The 20,621-nt window shown below is 30.2% G+C and overlaps 1 protein-coding gene across 1 annotated transcript in view; it reads right to left on the bottom strand.

Moving 5' to 3' along the window:
• par-6 (partitioning defective protein 6) overlaps positions 1 to 20,621 on the bottom strand; it is a 49,880-nt gene that overhangs the window by 14,193 nt on the left and 15,066 nt on the right. Inside the window, exon 2 of the mRNA XM_089094119.1 lies at positions 15,273 to 15,498. Within this exon, the coding sequence (XP_088950245.1) occupies positions 15,273 to 15,498 (226 nt within the window). The remainder of the gene's footprint in view (positions 1 to 15,272; positions 15,499 to 20,621) is intronic.

Here is a 20,621-nt window from a genome sequence, read left to right as displayed (position 1 = left end):
CAGGTAATGTAGCACTAGTTTTTTCTGCTTTTTTTTCCTAGTACTCATCACTACAACACACTCTACAACTGATGCATTATTAAATTTTCAATGGGCTAGCGTTTAATTAGGTTTTCATATGGGCTAGTGTTTAATTAGTGTTTAATATGATCAGAATTTTTCGGGTAATGTATCAAAACCCAAAGTCAGAGGTTTTTTTCAGGTAATATAGCACTAGTTTTTTTTGCTTTTTTTTTACCTAGTACTCATCACTACAACACAATCTACAACTGAGGCATTATTAAATTTTCAATGGGCTAGCATTTAATTAGGTTTTCATTTGGGCTAGTGTTTAATTAGTGTTTAATATGATCAGAAATTTTCAGGTAATGTATCAAAACCCAAAGTCAGAAGTTTTTTTTTAAGGTAATGTAGCACTAGTTTTTTTTTGCTTTTTTTCCTAGTACTCATCACTACAACACATTCTACAACTGATGCATTACTAAATTTCCTATGGGCTAGTGTTTAATTAGGTTTTCATATGGGCTAATGTTTAATTAGGTTTTCAAATGGGCTATTGTTTAATTAGTGTTTAATATGATCAGAAATTTTCAGGTAATGTATCAAAACCCAAAGTCAGAAGTTTTTTTCAGGTAATGTAGCACTAGTTTTTTCTCCTTTTTTTCCTAGTACTCATCACTACAACACATTCTACAACTGATGCATTATTAAATTTCAAATGGGCTAGTGTTTAATTAGGTTTTCATATGGGCTAGTGTTTAATTAGTTTTTCAAATGGGCTAGTGTTTAATTAGTGTTTAATATGATCAGAAATTTTCAGGTAATGTATCAAAACCCAAAGTCAGAAGTTTTTTTCAAGTAATGTAGTACAAGTTTTGTTTTTGCTTTTTTTTTCTAGTACTCATCACTACAACACATTCTACAACTGATGCATTATTAAATTTCCAATGGGCTAGTGTTTAATTAGGTTTTCATATGGGATAGTGTTTAATTAGGTTTTCAAATGGGCTAGTGTTTAATTAGTGTTTAATATGATCAGAAATTTTCAGGTAATTTATCAAAACCCAAAGTCAGAAGTTTTTTTTTCAGGTAATGTAACACTAGTTTTTTCTGCTTTTTTTTTACCTAGTACTAATCACAACAACACATTCTACAACTGATTCATTATTAAATTTAAAATGGGCTAGAGTTTAATTATGTTTTCATTTGGGATAGTGTTTAATTAGTGTTTAATATGATCAGAAATTTTCAGGTAATGTATCAAAAACCAAATTGAGAAGTTTTTTTTTTAGGTAATGTAGCACTAGTTTTTTTTTTGCTTTTTTTTCCCTAGTATTCATCACTACAACACATTCTACAACTGATGCATTATTAAATTTCCATTGGGCTATTGTTTAATTAGGTTTTCATATGGCCTAGTGTTTAAATTTTCAGGTAATGTATCAAAACCCAAAGTCAGAAGTTTTTTTTCAGGTAATGTAGCACTAGTTTTTTCTGCTTTTTTTTTACCTAGTACTCATCACTACAACACATTCTACAACTTATGCATTATTAAATTTCCAATGGGCTAGTGTTTAATTAGGTTTTCATATGGGATAGTGTTTAATTAGTGTTTAATATGATCAGAAATTTTCAGGTAATGTATAAAAACCCAAAGTCAGAATTTTTTTTTTTAGGTAATGTAGCACTAGTTTTTTTGGCTTTTTTTTCCTAGTACTCATCACTACAACACATTCTACAACTGATGCATTATTAAATTTCCAATGGGCTAGTGTTTAATTAGGTTTTCATATGGGCTAGTGTTTAATTAGGTTTTCAAATGGGCTATTGTTTAATTAGTGTTTAATATGATCAGAAATTTTCAGGTAATGTATCAAAACCCAAAGTCAGAAGTTTTTTTTCAGGTAATGTAGCACTATTTTTTTTTTCTTTTTTTTCCTACTACTCATCACTACAACACATTCTACAACTTATGCATTATTAAATTTCCAATGGGCTAGAGTTTAATTAGGTTTTCATATGGGCTAGAGTCTAATTAGGTTTTCATATGGGCTAGTGTTTAATTAGTGTTTAATATGATCAGAAATTTTAAGTTAATGTATCAAAACCCAAAGTCAGAAGTTTTTTTTTCAGGTAATGTAGCACTAGTTTTTTCTGCTTTTTTTTACCTAGTACTCATCACTACAACACAGTCTACAACTGATGCATTATTAAATTTCCAATGGGATAGATTTTAATTAGGTTTTCATATGGGATAGTGTTTAATTAGTGTTTAATATGATCAGAAGTTTTCAGTTAATTTATCGAAAACCAAAGTATTAAGTTTTTTTTTAAGGTAATGTAGCACTAGTTTTTTTTTGCTTCTTTTTTTCCTAGTACTCATCACTACAACACATTCTACAACTGATGCATTATTAAATTTCCAATGGGCTAGTGTTTAATTAGGTTTTCATATGGGCTAGTGTCTAATTAGGTTTTCATATGGGCTAGTGTTTAATATGATCAGAAATTTTCAGGTAGTGTATCAAAACCCAAAGTCAGAAGTTTTTTTTCAGGTAATGTAGCACTAGTTTTTTCTTGATTTTTTTACCTAGTACTCACCACTACAACACATTCTACAACTGATGCATTATTAAATTTCCAATGGGCTAGTGTTTAATTAGGTTTTCATATGGGCTAGTGTCTAATTAGGTTTTCATATGGGCTAGTGTTTAATTAGTGTTTAATATGATCAGAAATTTTCAGGTAATGTATCAAAACCCAAAGTCAGAAGTTTTTTTTTAAGGTAATGTAGTACTAGTTTTTTTTGCTATTTTTTACTATTAATAATCACTACAACACATTATACAAATGATGCATTATTAAATTTCCAATGGGCTAGTGTTTAATTAGGTTTTCATATGGGCTATTTTTTAATTAGTGTTTAATATGATCAGAAATTTTCAGGTAATGTATCAAAATCCAAAGTCAGAAGTTTTTTTTCAGGTAATGTAGCAATAGTTTTTTTGCTTTTTTTTCCTAGTACTCATCACTACAACACATTCTACAACTGATGCATTATTAAATTTTAAATGGGCTAGAGTTTAATTAGGTTTTCATATGGGCTATTTTTTAATTATTGTTTAATATTATCAGAAATTTTCAGGTAATGTATCAAAACCCAAAGTCAGAAGTTTTTTTTTTCAGGTAATGTAGCACTAGTTTTTTCTCCTTTTTTTCCTAGTACTCATCACTACAACACATTCTACAACTGATGCATTATTAAATTTTCAATGGGCTAGCGTTTAATTAGGTTTTCATATGGGCTAGTGTTTAATTAGTGTTTAATATTATCATAATTTTTCGGGTAATGTATCAAAACCCAAAGTCAGAGGTTTTTTTCAGGTAATGTAGCACTAGTTGTTTTTGCTTTTTTTTACCTAGTACTCATCACTACAACACAATCTACAACTGATGCATTATTAAATTTTCAATGGGCTAGCATTTAATTAGGTTTTCATATGGGCTAGTGTTTAATTAGTGTTTAATATGATCAGAAATTTTCAGGTAATGTATCAAAACCCAAAGTCATAATTTTTTTTTTCAGGTAATTTAGCAATAGTTTTTTTTACTTTTTTTCCTAGTACTCATCACTACAACACATTCTACAACTGATGCATTATTAAATTTACATTGGGATAGTGTTTAATTAGTGTTTTATATTGGCTAGTGTGTAATTAGGTTTTCATATGGGCTAGTGTTTAATTAGTGTTAAATATGATCAGAAATTTTCAGGTAATGTATCAAAACCCAAAGTCAGAAGTTTTTTTTCAGGTAATATAGCACTAGTTTTTTATGCTTTTTTTTAACCTAGTACTAATCAATACAACACATTCTACAACTGATGCATTATATAATTTCCAATGGGCTAGTGTTTAATTAGGCTTTCATATGGGCTAGTGTTTAATTAGTGTTTAATATGATCAGAAATTTTCAGGTAATGTATCAAAACCCAAAGTCAGAAGTTTTGTTTTCAGGTAATGTAGCACTAGTTTTTTTTTGCTTTTTTTTCCTAGTACTCATCACTACAACACATTATACAACTGATGCATTATTAAATTTCCAATGGGCTAGTGTTTAATTAGGTTTTCATATGGGCTAGTTTTTATTTAGGTTTTCAAATGGGATAGTTTTTAATTATTGTTTAATATGAACAGAAATTTTCAGTTAATGTATCAAAACCAAAAGTCAGAATTTTTTTTTAAGGTAATTTATAAATATTTTTTTTTTTGCTTTTTTTTAATAGTAATAATCACTACAAAAAATTATACAACTGATTCATTATTAAATTTACAATGGGCTAGGGTTTAATTAGGTTTTAATATGGGCTAGTGTTTAATTAGGTTTTCAAATGGGCTATTGTTTAATTAGTGTTTAATATGATCAGAAATTTTCAGGTAATGTATCAAAACCCAAAGTCAGAAGTTTTTTTTCAGGTAATGTAGCACTATTTTTTTTTTCTTTTTTTTCCTAGTACTCATCACTACAACACATTCTACAACTGATGCATTATTAAATTTCCAATGGGCTAGTGTTTAATTAGGTTTTCATATGGGCTAGTGTTTAATTAGGTTTTCAAATGGGCTATTGTTTAATTAGTGTTTAATATGATCAGAAATTTTCAGGTAATGTATAAAAACCCAAAGTCATAAGTTTTTTTTTAAGGTAATGTAGCACTATTTTTTTTTTTGCTTTTTTTTCCTAGTACTAATCACTACAACACATTCTACAACTGATGCATTATTAAATTTCCAATGGGATAGTGTTTAATTAGGTTTTCATATGGGCTAGTGTCTAATTAGGTTTTCATATGGGCTAGTGTTTAATTAGTGTTTAATATGATCAGAAATTTTCAGGTAATGTATCAAAACCCAAAGTCAGAAGTTTTTTTTCAGGTAATGTAGCACTAGTTTTTTCTGCTTTTTTTTTTACCTAGTACTCATCACTACAACACATTCTACAACTGATGCATTATTAAATTTCCAATGGGGTAGATTTTTATTAGGTTTTCATATGGGCTATGTTTTAATTAGTTTTTAATATTATCATAAATTTTCATTTAATTTATAATAATCAAAAGTCTTATGTTTTTTTTTTAGTTAATTTAGCAATAGTTTTTTTTTGCTTTTTTTCCTAGTACTAATCAAAAAAAAAAATTATAAAACATTTTCCATATTAAATTTCCAATGGGCTCGTGGCTAATTATGTTTTAAGCTTGGCTAGTGTTTAATTAGGTTTTCATATGGGCTAGTGTTTAATTAGTGTTTAATATGATCAGAAATTTTCAGGCAATGTATAAAAACCCAAAGTCATAAGTTTTTTTTCAGGTAGTGTAGCAATATTTTTTTATTATTTTTTTTTTAAATAGTACTCATCACAACAACACATTCTACAACAGATGCATTATTTAATTTCCAATGGGCTAGTGTTTAATTAGGTTTTCATAAGGGCTAGTGTTTAATTAGTGTTTAATATGATAAGAAATTTTCAGGTAATGTATCAAAACCCAAAGTCAGAAGTTTTTTTTTCAGGTAATGTAGCACTAGTTTTTTTTTGCTTTTTTTTCCTAGTACTCATCACTACAACACATTCTACAACTGATGCATTATTAAATTTCCAATGGGCTAGTGTTTAATTAGGTTTTCATGTGGGCTAGTGTTTAATTAGGTTTTCAAATGGGCTAGTGTTTAATTAGTGTTTAATATGATCAGAAATTTTCAGGTAATGTATCAAAACCCAAAGTCAGAAGTTTTTTTTCAGGTAATGTAGCACTAGTTTTTTCTGCTTTTTTTTACCTATTACTCACCACTACAACACATTCTACAACTGATGCATTATTAAATTTCCAATGGGCTAGTGTTTAATTAGGTTTTAATATGGGCTAGTGTGTAATTAGTGTTTAATATGATCAGAAATTTTCAGGTAATGTATCATAATCCAAAGTCATAATTTTTTTTTTCAGTTAATGTAGAAATTTTTTTTTTTTCCTTTTTTTAATAGTACTAATCACTAGAAAACATTCTACAACTGATGCATTATTAAATTTCCAATGGGCTAGTGTTTAATTAGGTTTTCATATGGGCTAGTGTCTAATTAGGTTTTCATATGGGCTAGTGTTTAATTAGTGTTTAATATGATCAGAAATTTTCAGGTAATGTATCAAAACACAAAGTCAGAAGTTTTTTTTCATGTAATTTAGCAATAGTTTTTTCTTCTTTTTTTTTACATAGTACTCATCACAACAACACATTATACAACTGATTCATTATTTAATTTCCAATGGTGTATAGTTTAATTATGCTTTCATATGGGCTAGTGTTTAATTAGTGTTTAATATGATCATAAATTTTCAGGTAATGCATCGTAACCCAAAGTGAGAAGTTTTTTTTTCAGGTAATGTAGCACTAGTTTTTTTTGCCTTTTTTTCCTAGTACTCATCACTACAACACATTCTACAACTGATGCATTATTAAATTTCCAATGGGCTAGTGTTTAATTAGGTTTTCATATGGGCTAGTGTTTAATTAGGTTTTCAAATGGGCTAGTGTTTAATTAGTGTTTAATATGATCAGAAATTTTCAGGTAGTGTATCAAAACCCAAAGTCATAAGTTTTTTTTAAGTTAATGTATCACTAGTTTTTTATTCTTTTTTTTACCTAGTACTCATCACTACAACACATTCTACAACTGATGCATTATTTAATTTCCAATGGGCTAGTGTTTAATTAGGCTTTCATATGGGCTAGTGTTTAATTAGTGTTTAATATGATCAGAAATTTTCAGGTAATGTATCAAAACCCAAAGTCAGAAGTTTTTTTTCAGGTAATGTAGCACTAGTTTTTTTTGCTTTTTTTTCCTAGTACTCATCACTACAACACATTCTACAACTGATGCATTATTAAATTTCCAATGGACTAGTGTTTAATTAGGTTTTCATATGGGCTAGTGTCTAATTAGGTTTTCATATGGGCTAGTGTTTAATTAGTGTTTAATATGATCAGAAATTTTCAGGTAATGTATCAAAACCCAAAGTCAGAAGTTTTTTTTCAGGTAATGTAGCACTAGTTTTTTTTTGCTTTTTTTTTCCTAGTACTCATCACTACAACACATTCTACAACTGATGCATTATTAAATTTCCAATGGGCTAGTGTTTAATTAGGTTTTCATATGGGCTAGTGGGCTAGTGTTTAATTAGTGTTTAATATGATCAGAAATTTTCAGGTAATGTATCAAAACCCAAAGTCAGAAGTTTTGTTTTCAGGTAATGTAGCACTAGTTTTTTCTGCTTTTTTTTCCTAGTACTCATCACTACAACACATTCTACAACTGATGCATTATTAAATTTCCAATGGGCTAGTGTTTAATTAGGTTTTCAAATGGGCTAGTGTTTAATTAGGTTTTCATATGGGCTAGTGTTTAATTAGTGTTTAATATGATCAGAATTTTTCGGGTAATGTATCAAAACCCAGAGTCAGAAGTTTTTTTTCAGGTAATGTAGCACTAGTTTTTTTTTGCTTTTTTTTCCTAGTACTCATCACTACAACACATTCTACAACTGATGCATTATTAAATTTCCAATGGGCTAGAGTTTAATTAGGTTTTCATATGGGCTAGTGTTTAATTAGTGTTTAATATGATCAGAAATTTTCAGGTAATTTATCATAACCCAAAGTCAGAAGTTTTTTTTTCAGTTAATGTAGAACTAGTTTTTTTTTGCTTTTTTTCCTATTACTCATTACTACAACACAATATACAACTGATGCATTATTAAATTTCCAATGGGCTAGTGTTTAATTAGGTTTTTATATGGGCTAGTGTTTAATTAGGTTTTCATATGGGCTAGTGTTTAATTAGTGTTTAATATTATCATAAATTTTCAGGTAATGTATAAAAACACACAGTCATAATTTTTTTTTCATGTTGTGTATCACTAGTTTTTTATTCTTTTTTTTTTACCTAGTACTCATCACTAAAACACATTCTAAAACTGATGCATTATATAATTTCCAATGGGCTAGTGTTTAATTAGGCTTTCATATGGGCTAGTGTTTTAATTAGTGTTTAATATGATCAGAAATTTTCAGGTAATGTATCAAAACCCAAAGTCAGAAGTTTTGTTTTCAGGTAATGTAGCACTAGTTTTTTTTTGATTTTTTTTCCTAGTACTCATCACTACAACACATTCTACAACTGATGCATTATTAAATTTCCAATGGGCTAGTGTTTAATTATGTTTTCATATGGGCTAGTGTCTAATTAGGTTTTCATATGGGCTAGTGTTTAATTAGTGTTTAATATGATCAGAAATTTTCAGGTAATGTATCAAAACCCAAAGTCAGAAGTTTTTTTTCAGGTAATGTATCACTAGTTTTTTATGCTTTTTTTTACCTAGTACTCATCACTACAACACATTCTACAACTGATGCATTATTAAATTTCCAATGGGCTAGTGTTTAATTAGGTTTTCATATGGGCTAGTGTTTAATTAGTGTTTAATATGATCAGAAATTTTAATGTAATTTATAAAAATCCAAATTAATAATTTTTTTTTTCAGTTAATGTAGCACTAGTTTTTTTTTTGCTTTTTTTTCCTAGTACTCATCACTACAACACATTCTACAACTGATGCATTATTAAATTTCCAATGGGCTAGTGTTTAATTAGGTTTTCATATGGGCTAGTGTCTAATTAGGTTTTCATATGGGCTAGTGTTTAATTAGTGTTTAAAATGATCAGAAATTTTCAGGTAATGTATCAAAACCCAAAGTCAGAAGTTTTTTTTCAGGTAATATATCACTAGTTTTTTATGCTTTTTTTTATCCTAGTACTCATCAATACAACACATTCTACAACTGATGCATTATTTAATTTCCAATGGGCTAGTGTTTAATTAGGTTTTCATATGGGCTAGTGTTTAATTAGTGTTTAATATGATCAGAAATTTTCAGGTAATGTATCAAAACCCAACTTCAGAAGTTTTTTTTTCAGGTAATGTAGTACTAGTTTTTTTTTGCTTTTTTTTCCTAGTACTCATCACTACAACACATTATACAACTTATGCATTATTAAATTTACAATGGGCTAGTGTTTATTTAGGTTTTCATATGGGCTAGTGTCTAATTAGGTTTTCATATGGGCTATTGTTTAATTAGTGTTTAATATGATCAGAAATTTTCAGGTAATGTATCAAAATCCAAAGTCAGAAGTTTTTTTTCAGGTAATGTAGCACTAGTTTTTTTTTGCTTTTTTTCCTAGTACTCATTACTACAACACATTCTACAACTGATGCATTATTAAATTTCCAATGGGCTAGAGTTTAATTAGGTTTTCATATGGGCTAGTGTTTAATTAGTGTTTAATATGATCAGAAATTTTCAGGTAATGTATCAAAACCCAAAGTCAGAATTGTTTTTTTCAGGTAATGTAGTACTAATTTTTTTTGCTTTTTTTTCCTAGTACTCATCACTACAACACATTCTACAACTTATGCATTATTAAATTTCCAATGGGCTAGTGTTTAATTAGGTTTTCATGGGCTAGTGTTAATTAGGTTTTCATATGGGCTAGTGTTTAATTAGTGTTTAATATGATCAGAAATTTTCAGGTAATGTATCAAAACCGAAAGTCAGAAGTTTTTTTTTCAGGTAATGTAGCACTAGTTTTTTTGCTTTTTTTTCCTAGTACTCATCACTACAACACAATCTACAACTGATGCATTATTAAATTTTCAATGGGCTAGTGTTTAATTAGGTTTTCATATGGGCTAGTGTTTAATTAGTGTTTAATATGATCAGAAATTTTCAGGTAATGTATCAAAACCCAAAGTCAGAAGTTTTTTTTTCAGGTAATGTAGCACTAGTTTTTTTTGCTTTTTTTCCTAGTACTCATCACTACAACACATTCTACAACTGATGCATTATTAAATTTCCAATGGGCTAGTGTTTAATTAGGTTTTCATATGGGCTAGTGTTAATTAGGTTTTCAATGGCTAGTGTTTAATTAGTGTTTAATATTATAATAAATTTTCAGGTAATGTATAAAAACCCAAAGTCATAAGTTTTTTTTCAGGTTGTGTATCAATAGTTTTTTGTGCTTTTTTTTTTACCTAGTACTCATCACAACAACACAATCTACAACTGATGCATTATTTAATTTCCAATGGGCTAGTGTTTAATTAGGCTTTCATGTGGGATAGTTTCTAATTATGTTTTCATATGGGATATTGTTTAATTATTGTTTAATATGATCAGAAATTTTCAGGTAATGTATCAAAACCCAAAGTCATAATTTTTTTTTCAGTTAATGTATCAATAGTTTTTTTTTTGCTTTTTTTTCCTAGTACTAATAACTAAAAAACATTATAAAACTTATTCATTATTAAATTTACCATGGGCTAGTGTTTAATTAGGTTTTAATGTGGGCTATTTTCTAATTAGGTTTTCATATGAGATAGTTTTTAATTAGTTTTTAATATGATCATAAATTTTCAGGCAATGTATAAAAACCCAAAGTCATAAGTTTTTTTTCAGTTAATATATCAATAGTTTTTTCTGCTTTTTTTTTACCTAGTACTCATTAATACAACACATTATAAAACTGATGAATTATTTAATTTCCAATGGGCCAGTGTTTAATTAGGTTTTCATATGGGCTAGTGTTTAATTAGTGTTTAATATGATCAGAAATTTTCAGTTAATGTATCAAAACCCAAAGTCAGAAGTTTTTTTTTCAGGTAATGTAGCACTAGTTTTTTTTGCTTTTTTTCCTAGTACTCATCACTACAACACATTCTACAACTGATGCATTATTAAATTTCCAATGGGCTAGTGTTTAATTAGGTTTTCATATGGGCTAGTGTCTAATTAGGTTTTCATATGGGCTAGTGTTTAATTAGTGTTTAATATGATCAGAAATTTTCAGGTAATGTATCAAAACCCAAAGTCATAAGTTTTTTTTCAGTTAATGTAACACTAGTTTTTTTTTCTTTTTTTTACCTAGTACTCACCACTACAACACATTCTACAACTTATGCATTATTTAATTTCCAACGGGCTAGAGTTTAATTAGGCTTTCATATGTGATAGTGTTTAATTAGTTTTTAATATGATCAGAAATTTTCAGGTAATGTATCGAATACCAAAGTCAGAATTTTTTTTTTCAGGTAATTTGGAACTGGTTTTTTTTTGCTTTTTTTCCTAGTACTCATCACTACAACACATTCTACAACTGATGCATTATTAAATTTCCAATGGGCTAGTGTTTAATTAGGTTTTCATATGGGCTAGTGTTTAATTAGTTTTTAATATGGGCTATTGTTTAATTATTGTTTAATATGATCAGAAATTTTCAGGTAATGTATCAAAACCCAAAGTCAGAAGTTTTTTTTAAGGTAATGTAGCACTAGTTTTTTCTGCTTTTTTTTTTTTACCTAGTACTCATCACAACAACACATTCTACAACTGATGCATTATTTAATTTCCAATGGACTAGTGTTTAATTAGGTTTTCATATGGGCTAGTGTTTAATTAGTGTTTAATATTATCAGAAATTTTCAGGTAATGTATCAAAACCCAAAGTCAGAAGTTTTTTTTTCAGGTAATGTAGCACTAGTTTTTTTTTTGCTTTTTTTTCCTAGTACTCATCACTACAACACATTCTACAACTGATGCATTATTAAATTTCCAATGGACTAGAGTTTAATTATGTTTTCATATGGGCTAGTGTTTAATTAGGTTTTCAAATGGGCTAGTGTTTAATATGATCAGAAATTTTCAGGTAATTTATCAAAACCAAAAGTCAGATGTTTTTTTTCAGGTAATTTAGAACTAGTTTTTTTTTTGCTTTTTTTTCCTAGTACTCATCACTACAACACATTCTACAACTGATGCATTATTAAATTTCCAATGGGCTAGTGTTTAATTAGGTTTTCATATGGGCTAGTGTTTAATTAGGTTTTCAAATGGGCTAGTGTTTAATTAGTGTTTAATATGATCAGAAATTTTCAGTTAATGTATCAAAACCCAAAGTCAGAATTTTTTTTTAAGGTAATGTATCAATAGTTTTTTTTTCTTTTTTTTCCTAGTACTCATCACTACAACACATTCTACAACTGATGCATTATTAAATTTCCAATGGGCTAGTGTTTAATTAGGTTTTCATATGGGCTAGTGTTTAATTATGTTTTCATATGGGCTATTGATTAATTAGTGTTTAATATGATCAGAAATTTTCAGATAAGTTATCAAAACCCAAAGTGATAATTTTTTTTTTCAGGTAATGTAGCAATCGTTTTTTTTGCTTTTTTTTCCTAGTACTAATCAATAAAACACATTATACAAATTATTCATTATTAAATTTACAATTGACTAGAGTTTAATTAGGTTTTAATATGGGCTATTGTCTAATTAGTTTTTCATATGGGCTAGTGTTTAATTAGTGTTTAATATGATCAGAAATTTTCAGGTAATGTATCAAAACCCAAAGTCAGAAGTTTTTTTTTCAGTTAGTGTAGCACTAGTTTTTTATGCTTTTTTTTACCTATTACTACCAACTAAAACACAATCTCAAACTGATGCATTATTAAATTTCCAATGGGCTAGTGTTTAATTAGGTTTTAATATGGGCTAGTGTGTAATTAGTTTTTAATATGATCAGAAATTTTCATGTAATGCATCATAACCCAAATTAATAATTTATTTTTTTCAGTTAATTTAGAAATATTTTTTTTTTGCTTTTTTTCCTATTACTAATCACTAGAACACAATCTACAACTGATTCATTATTAAATTTCCAATGGGACAGTTTTTAATTAGGTTTTCATATGGGCTAGTGTATAATTAGGTTTTCATATGGGATAGTGTTTAATTAGTGTTAAATATGATCAGAAATTTTCAGGTAATGTATCAAAACCCAAAGTCAGAAGTTTTTTTTCAGGTAATGTAGCACTAGTTTTTTATGCTTTTTTTTTACTTAGTAATAATCACTACAACACATTCTACAACTGATGCATTATATAATTTCCAATGGGCTAGTGTTTAATTAGGGTTTCATAAGGGCTAGTGTTTAATTAGTGTTTAATATGATAAGAAATTTTCAGGTAATGTATCAAAACCCAAAGTCAGAAGTTTTTTTTTCAGGTAATGTAGCACTAGTTTTTTTTTGCTTTTTTTTCCTAGTACTCATAACTACAAAACATTCTACAACTTATGCATTATTAAATTTCCAATGGGCTAGTGTTTAATTAGGTTTTCATATGGGCTAGTGTCTAATTAGGTTTTCATATGGGCTAGTGTTTAATTAGTGTTTAATATGATCAGAAATTTTCAGGTAATGTATCAAAACCCAAAGTCAGAAGTTTTTTTTTCAGGTAATGTAGTACTAATTTTTTTTTGCTATTTTTTCCTAGTACTCATCACTACAACACATTCTACAACTGATGCATTATTAAATTTCCAATGGGCTAGTGTTTAATTAGGTTTTCATATGGGCTATTTTTTAATTATTTTTTAATTTTATCATAAATTTTCAGGTAATGTATAAAAAACCAAAGTCAGAATTTTTTTTTTCAGGTAATGTATCAATAGTTTTTTTTTTTGCTTTTTTTCCTAGTACTCATCACTACAACACAATCTAAAACTGTTGCATTATTAAATTTACAATGGGCTAGAGTTTAATTAGGTTTTCATATGGGCTAGTGTTTAATTAGTGTTTAATATGATCAGAAATTTTCAGGTAATGTATCAAAAACCAAAGTCATAATTTTTTTTTTCAGGTAATGTAGCACTAGTTTTTTTTCTTTTTTTTCCTAGTACTCATCACTACAACACATTCTACAACTGATGCATTATTAAATTTTCAATGGGCTAGCGTTTAATTAGGTTTTCATATGGGCTAGTGTTTAATTAGTGTTTAATATGATCAGAATTTTTCGGGTAATGTATCAAAACCCAAAGTCAGAGGTTTTTTTCAGGTAATATAGCACTAGTTGTTTTTTTTTTTTTTACCTAGTACTCATCACTACAACACAATCTACAACTGATGCATTATTAAATTTTCAATGGGCTAGCATTTAATTAGGTTTTCATATGGGCTAGTGTTTAATAAGTGTTTAATATGATCAAAAATTTTCAGGTAATGTATCAAAACCCAAAGTCAGAAGTTTTTTTTTCAGGTAATGTAGCACTAGTTTTTTTTGCTTTTTTTTCCTAGTACTCATCACTACAACACATTCTACAACTTATGCATTATTAAATTTCCAATGGGCTAGTGTTTAATTAGGTTTTCATATGGGCTAGTGTCTAATTAGGTTTTCATATGGGCTAGAGTTTAATTAGTGTTTAATATGATCAGAAATTTTCAGGTAATGTATCAAAACCGAAAGTCAGAAGTTTTTTTTCAGTTAATGTAGTACTAGTTTTTTTTGCTTTTTTTTCCTAGTACTCATCACTACAACACATTCTACAAATGATGCATTATTAAATTTCCAATGGGCTAGTGTTTAATTAGGTTTTCATATGGGCTATTTTTTAATTATTGTTTAATATGATCAGAAATTTTCAGGTAATGTATAAAAATCCAAAGTCAGAAGTTTTTTTTTTCAGGTAATGTAGCACTAGTTTTTTTTTTGCTTTTTTTTCCTAGTACTCATCATTAATTAGTGTTTAATATGATCAGAAATTTTCAGGTAATGTATCAAAACCCAAATTAAGAATTTTTTTTTTCAGGTAATGTAGCAATAGTTTTTTTTTCCTTTTTTTTCTACTACTCATCACTACAACACATTCTACAACTGATGCATTATTAAATTTCCAATGGGCTAGAGTTTAATTAGGTTTTCATATGGGCTAGTGTTTAATTAGTGTTTAATATGATCAGAAATTTTCAGGTAATGTATCATAACCCAAAGTCAGAAGTTATTTTTTTCAGGTAATGTAGACTATTTTTCCTGCCAGATTTATTATTTCAATGGGCGGTTTAATTAGTTTTCAGCAGTTAATGTGTAACAGTCAGAATTTCACTAAGCACTAAGTCAGACTCATATAACACAATCACTTTTGACTTCAATTTCCATAGGGTGCTAGTTCAGCAAGTCAGCTAAGATTATTTTAGTTCCAGATACCTATCCAATAATATATTTAACCTGTTTTCTCCAAAACTTCCTTCAGCATGCAAACATGAAGGAATACATGCTGTTAAAATACAGTCTGAAATTTTACTAAAGGTAATATAAATACCTTTTCTTTGTACATGAAGTCTCAGCAAAGGCCTACACATCTGCAAAGCTCTTGCATAATTTTCTTCATTTGTAATTGGCAAAAGGTCACCATCTTTGGGATCAGTATAACTTAAAACGAAAGGTAAAGGATTCAAGCCATGAAGTCTTTCAACTAACTTGGTAAAATCATCAAAAGATGGGGGCTGCTTCCTACTAAGAGATATCCTACGGAACTCAGCATCAAACTGAAAAATTAAAATTTTAATTATAGCACTGCCATAAACAAATTGGAAGATATCAAATAAAATCAGTTCCAGAGAAAAATCACTATCTAGCATCCATGGTTGTCATCAACTCTACAATAGATAGTATTCCAAAGCCCGCCAAAAGCGCAGTGGTGGTAAGTCTCCTCTGAAAAGGAAGGAACAAATGGATAAGCTGTATTAAAATACAACTTTAAGTGAATAGGGGGGCTTTGGCACAAAAGAAATGAATCAAATAAAACCAGTCCCACGGAAAAATCATTATCTAACATCCAGGGTTGTCACCAAATCTACAATAGGCAGTGTTCCAAAGCCCACCAAAAGTGTAGTGGTGGTAAGTCTCCCCTGAAAAGCGAGGATCTGAGATCAAATTCTTTTGGTAACATCATGCTAAAATGCGATTTTTCTTGGCTTTCAAGATGGGGAAGCATCCAGTCAAGGGTTTTAAACCATGACAAACTTATGACTATCTCTAAATCTCATGCTTTATGGTCCTACTGGGGTGAAAAATATTCTGCAGCATAAAATTGTAGAAAACAACACTACTGCATTGTAATCTATTTAGTTGCTTTAGAAGGCCACCAGATCTTTTCATTTTATTCAGTAAAAGGATCTAGATGGCAGGACTAGCCTCCCAAGCCATGGCTTATAAAATTCAAAGGATTTTGTCTATATTGAAAGCAAATACAATTTAAGATGTTAGTTTTTTTATTATAAAGTTTTGGATAAAAGTTGAGTTTATCCTCTCTTCTGAACCAAACACTGCAATAAAAAAAATTCTTATTGCAATACATTCAGAGATTCTTAGGTGTAGAACTTACAATGACAGACTCAAAACTCTAAACTTACCTGTTGCTTTATCAAAGAGGGGATAAAATAGTTTTTGATTGAAATTGAAAAAACAGCTATAAGAACAGAATTGCTTTCAGTTAACTGCATCCAAGCGTCCCCTCCCTTTTTCCACCACTGCTAATACCTGGCTATAGGCTATTACCTTAAATCGAGTTGGCCAGTGAGATAAGGTGGCGCTGAAACTCTTGTAGAGAATCTCGCTGGGAGTGTGACTTCATCAATGTTTGCAAACATCCCAGGCCAGCTTTCATTCCACACTTTTCCAGTCACAATCAACGCCCTTCTTGAATGAATAGAAATTGCTGCTTTGAACAGTGGCATCTGAGAGACTTCCACAGTGGCACAGAGCAAACAGCGTAAAGTTCTAATGCACACGTTGCTGACTTCTGGGGACCTACAGTTTCTGGCTGTGTCCCCTGGAGGTATTGGAAAAGGGTGGAGAGAAAACCAAACTTAGACTGGCATGTTCAAGCAACATGCAAGTCGTCATGACATCTTTCCTTTTTCTGCAGTATACCAGTGTTGTATAATGGATATAAGACACTTTTCATAAGGCCTTTCTTGCAGGTATGGTACACGTTTGGTGGCTTTGCGCTGAACATTCTCCAGTGCCTTAGCATCGATTTTATACTGGGGACAGCCCAATATCATACCAGAATGTAAATATGGACAGGCATGGCTTCCTGGTGGTAAACGTTCTCTTAATGAGCCCAAGGATCCAGTTTGCTTTTGCAGCTTGAGCTCACACATGGCTATGAAAATTAAGCTCTCTGTTTATCACATTAAAAAAAAAAAAAAAATTAACTGAAAGTTAGGAGCAACACTGAAACAAAAAACAAACAGAAATTATTCCGCATATGAAGGATTGCCCCCTCCTCAATACCTTGCTCTTTACGCTAAATCGGTTAGCACTTTTAAAAAAGCTTTCTATTCTAATTAAATGGCCCCTGTGTTTCAGTAGCCGTTCTAAAAAAATTGGGACGAACAGTCAAACCTAAGCATAAAGAGCAAGGTATTGATGAGGGGGCAAACCTTCATATACGGAATAATTTCTGTTCATTTTGAGTTTTAATGTTGCTCCTTTCTTTAGGTTATAAAACTTTTTTTATTTAATTTCTGATCGTTTTTCAAATAATCCAGGTAAATCTGGCTCATCCTTTATAAAAAAAAACCTTACACAGGAAAATCCTCGTGGAAACTTCATCCGACATAAACTGCACCCCCCTGTCAAACTCTCTCCAGACAGTTTCATCCTTGCTGAACCCCCCCCCTCATCAAACTCCCTCCAGACAGTGCCATTCTTGCTGAAAATCTCCCCTTCATCAAACTCCCTCCAGACAGTTACATCCTTCCTTAAAATCTCCCCTTTCTGTAAAATTTCTTGCAGACAATTCAGCTTGAAAAACTCTCCTTAACATACTTTCATTTGAAAAAGACAATAATTTCTCGTAGGTGTCGCAATCACTCCGGAAATGCCTCTTCTGTGGAAATTTTTTCCTGGAAATCAAACTGCATGGAAAATAGCACCCAAATATATCTCCTGGAACATCTCCACATGCAAAATTGAGTTACATTGCCAGCAAGTTCTATCATACCTATGAAATCTTTATTAATAAGTGATCACCAAAAATCATTAATAAGCTTCAGCATTAAGCAATCTTCTTGGATTAGAGCTAAATCTTTCCAAGACATTATGCATAATTGCTTCTTGTTTGACTTTTATTCTGTCATTCCAGCTTTTTCAACCATCTACCTTTTATCAACTGCTTTTTTAGCCATCTATCTTTTTTCAACTGCCTTTTCAACCATCTGCTTTTTTAGAAATATCTAGTGTAAATTTGGAGTTCTAGGGGGGGCAGCTTCTCCTTTTTTGCTTGATTTTTTCCCCTTTTTGAAAAATCTAGCAAACATTCTCAGGCTTGTAACTTCCGATGGGTAACACTAAACTTGATGAATCTTATACATTTGGAATCAGCATAATAAGCTGATCCTTTCGTTGTATCTATTGATATCAAAATTCCGTTTTTAGAATTTTGGTTACTATTGGGCTGAGTTACTTCTTACTTACAGTTTGCTATGATGAACAGCTTCATAAGAATGCCGGAGTCTTTTCCTTCAGTCACTGCAACGACTTGGTCATTCTCAATAGCATATGATGTGTGTGGGTTATTTTGGTCAAGGTGAACAGCCTTAAATTTGGGTGTGTTGAACTGGGGGCCTCAGTTATTGGACCATTTTAAAATCTCATTGAGGGCTGAAAGATTTATACATACATTTACTGGTTTGCATTACTTTTGTTCTTACTTCTCACAAAATGTTGGCTTTTAGTGGGAATTTGAGAAGAAAAAAAACTGGAGAAAAGGGCATTTTGGAGCTGAATTTTTGTTGGAAGATATCTTGGTGAAACTTTACAAGGCTTTTGACAGAGTACGTCATTGAAAGATTGCTGTAAGACTTGAAGTGCTAGGAATCAGTGATGATATCCTATGAAGGATCAAAGCTTCTTTTATGAAATCAAAAACAACTAATAATATGCCTTAAGAAGCTAATGTTGTAAGTAGACCTCTACAGGGCAAAGTCTTGTTTAATGGTCACCAAAATCTTCAAAGTTATTGTTTCCCCTACCTGCTTCAGACAGTCAGTTCACCAAGTACTTTGTTGAAGCTTTATCAAAAGTGTGCTAACACCAGGCTGCAAAACAAGTTCTTTTGAAGCCCAGTCTTTCATTATAGCCCAAATTATTGTTTAACTGATACATAATTGGTGTACCATGTAAGCTCAATAGCAAAATTCCCTTGAATGCAGAAGAATAAAAAAAAGACAGGGTTAGCTAACACCAATATTAGTTGCAGCATTATCAAGGAAGACCTTACAATTCTTGTATAGTAGGTTATTCATTTGGGACTTCAAATCAACAAAGAAAAGTGCAAATTCGTTTATTTGATAATAACAATGAGGAGTACAAACACAAACATTGTAATTTTACTGGATCAAGACACATAATTACAAAAACTGACATTCAGAGAGATCTTGATATTCTAATAGACAACCAGTTCAAACTCCTTACGTATATGAGAACAGTTGTTGCTAGCATATCCTAGACTATTGGATCTATTAAGACAACCATCTCTAGTAGAAAACTAACAGTAATTACAGAGCTATAAATCCCTTGCAAGACCAATTAGAGGTTTTACTCAGCATAGCATTGTTGTTCCATAAAACTGATACTTTGGTGACAGAAAAAAAACATAAAGACACACAACAAAACTGGTAAGGAGTCTCAGATATACAACTTACAAGCAAAGACATAAACCTCTAAGATTAGGGGAAGGTACCCAGTAGTTTGACAGGTCATTACCACTTCAACAGTTAAATCTTTGTCATACCACCAGAAATTAGATTGTTTTACCATTGGAAATAAACAGATTAGTAGATACATGATTTAGTATCAGTATGTAATCAGCTTGAATATTTTAGCCATATAAATATGCTAAATATTTTGAAAGCACTGACAGTCAATAGTAGACCCTAGTCACAGACAAATATTTCTAGCTAAAGCTTAATCTTAGACACAGGATCTTAAAGTTAGAACAAAGTTTCTAAATTGTAGACAAACTCAATCATGAATAGATTTAACTGTAAACGAGCTTTGTGAAGAAGAATAATTGTATTTGAATATGCCAGGCTGTAAGGGTAACTTTTGTCAAAGTTTAAATACTGAAAAAAAAGTTTTCCAAGATTGTACTCAGCCAATTCCAACTGGCTTGGTCCCAACTGCATAAAGCTAAGTAAATCATGTCCAAAACTAGGAATCTGTTATCCATGTTTAGGAGATACATTTTAATTGAAATACTTGTCTAAGATTAGGCACTGTCTAAGTACAGGGGATCTTTAACCTACCTTTTCTGGTCTACTGAAAAAAGGATAAAATGACACTGACATTTAAGCTATTACAAAGTAATACATTTCCTAATCTTCTAACTCTTAATATCAGCAAGAGATTCAAAATCCCCCTGAAAAGCTAATCAACCCCAGACAGTCATAAGAGATGGGCAAATTTCATTAGTACATGAGCTGTGAAACCTCAGAACTTCTTGTTGGAAAAAAAAGTATTGTTATAAAATTTATACAGTTTATGTTGGTAAGAGAGAGGTCAGTTGATGTTGATAAACAAACCCATCTAAATACAGAATTGTCTTATATTGTGAGTTAAATACAGATTTCAGTAATTTTCAAGATAAATGGACCCCTTA

Source organism: Artemia sp. Qi Xiang Cuo, chromosome 9, assembly GCF_049724085.1.
Source record: "Artemia sp. Qi Xiang Cuo chromosome 9, ASM4972408v1, whole genome shotgun sequence".
Classification (NCBI taxonomy): Eukaryota; Metazoa; Arthropoda; class Branchiopoda; order Anostraca; family Artemiidae; genus Artemia; species Artemia sp. Qi Xiang Cuo.
The sequence above is the reverse complement of the archived record's forward strand: the minus strand, read 5'-3'. Positions and strand labels throughout refer to the sequence as shown.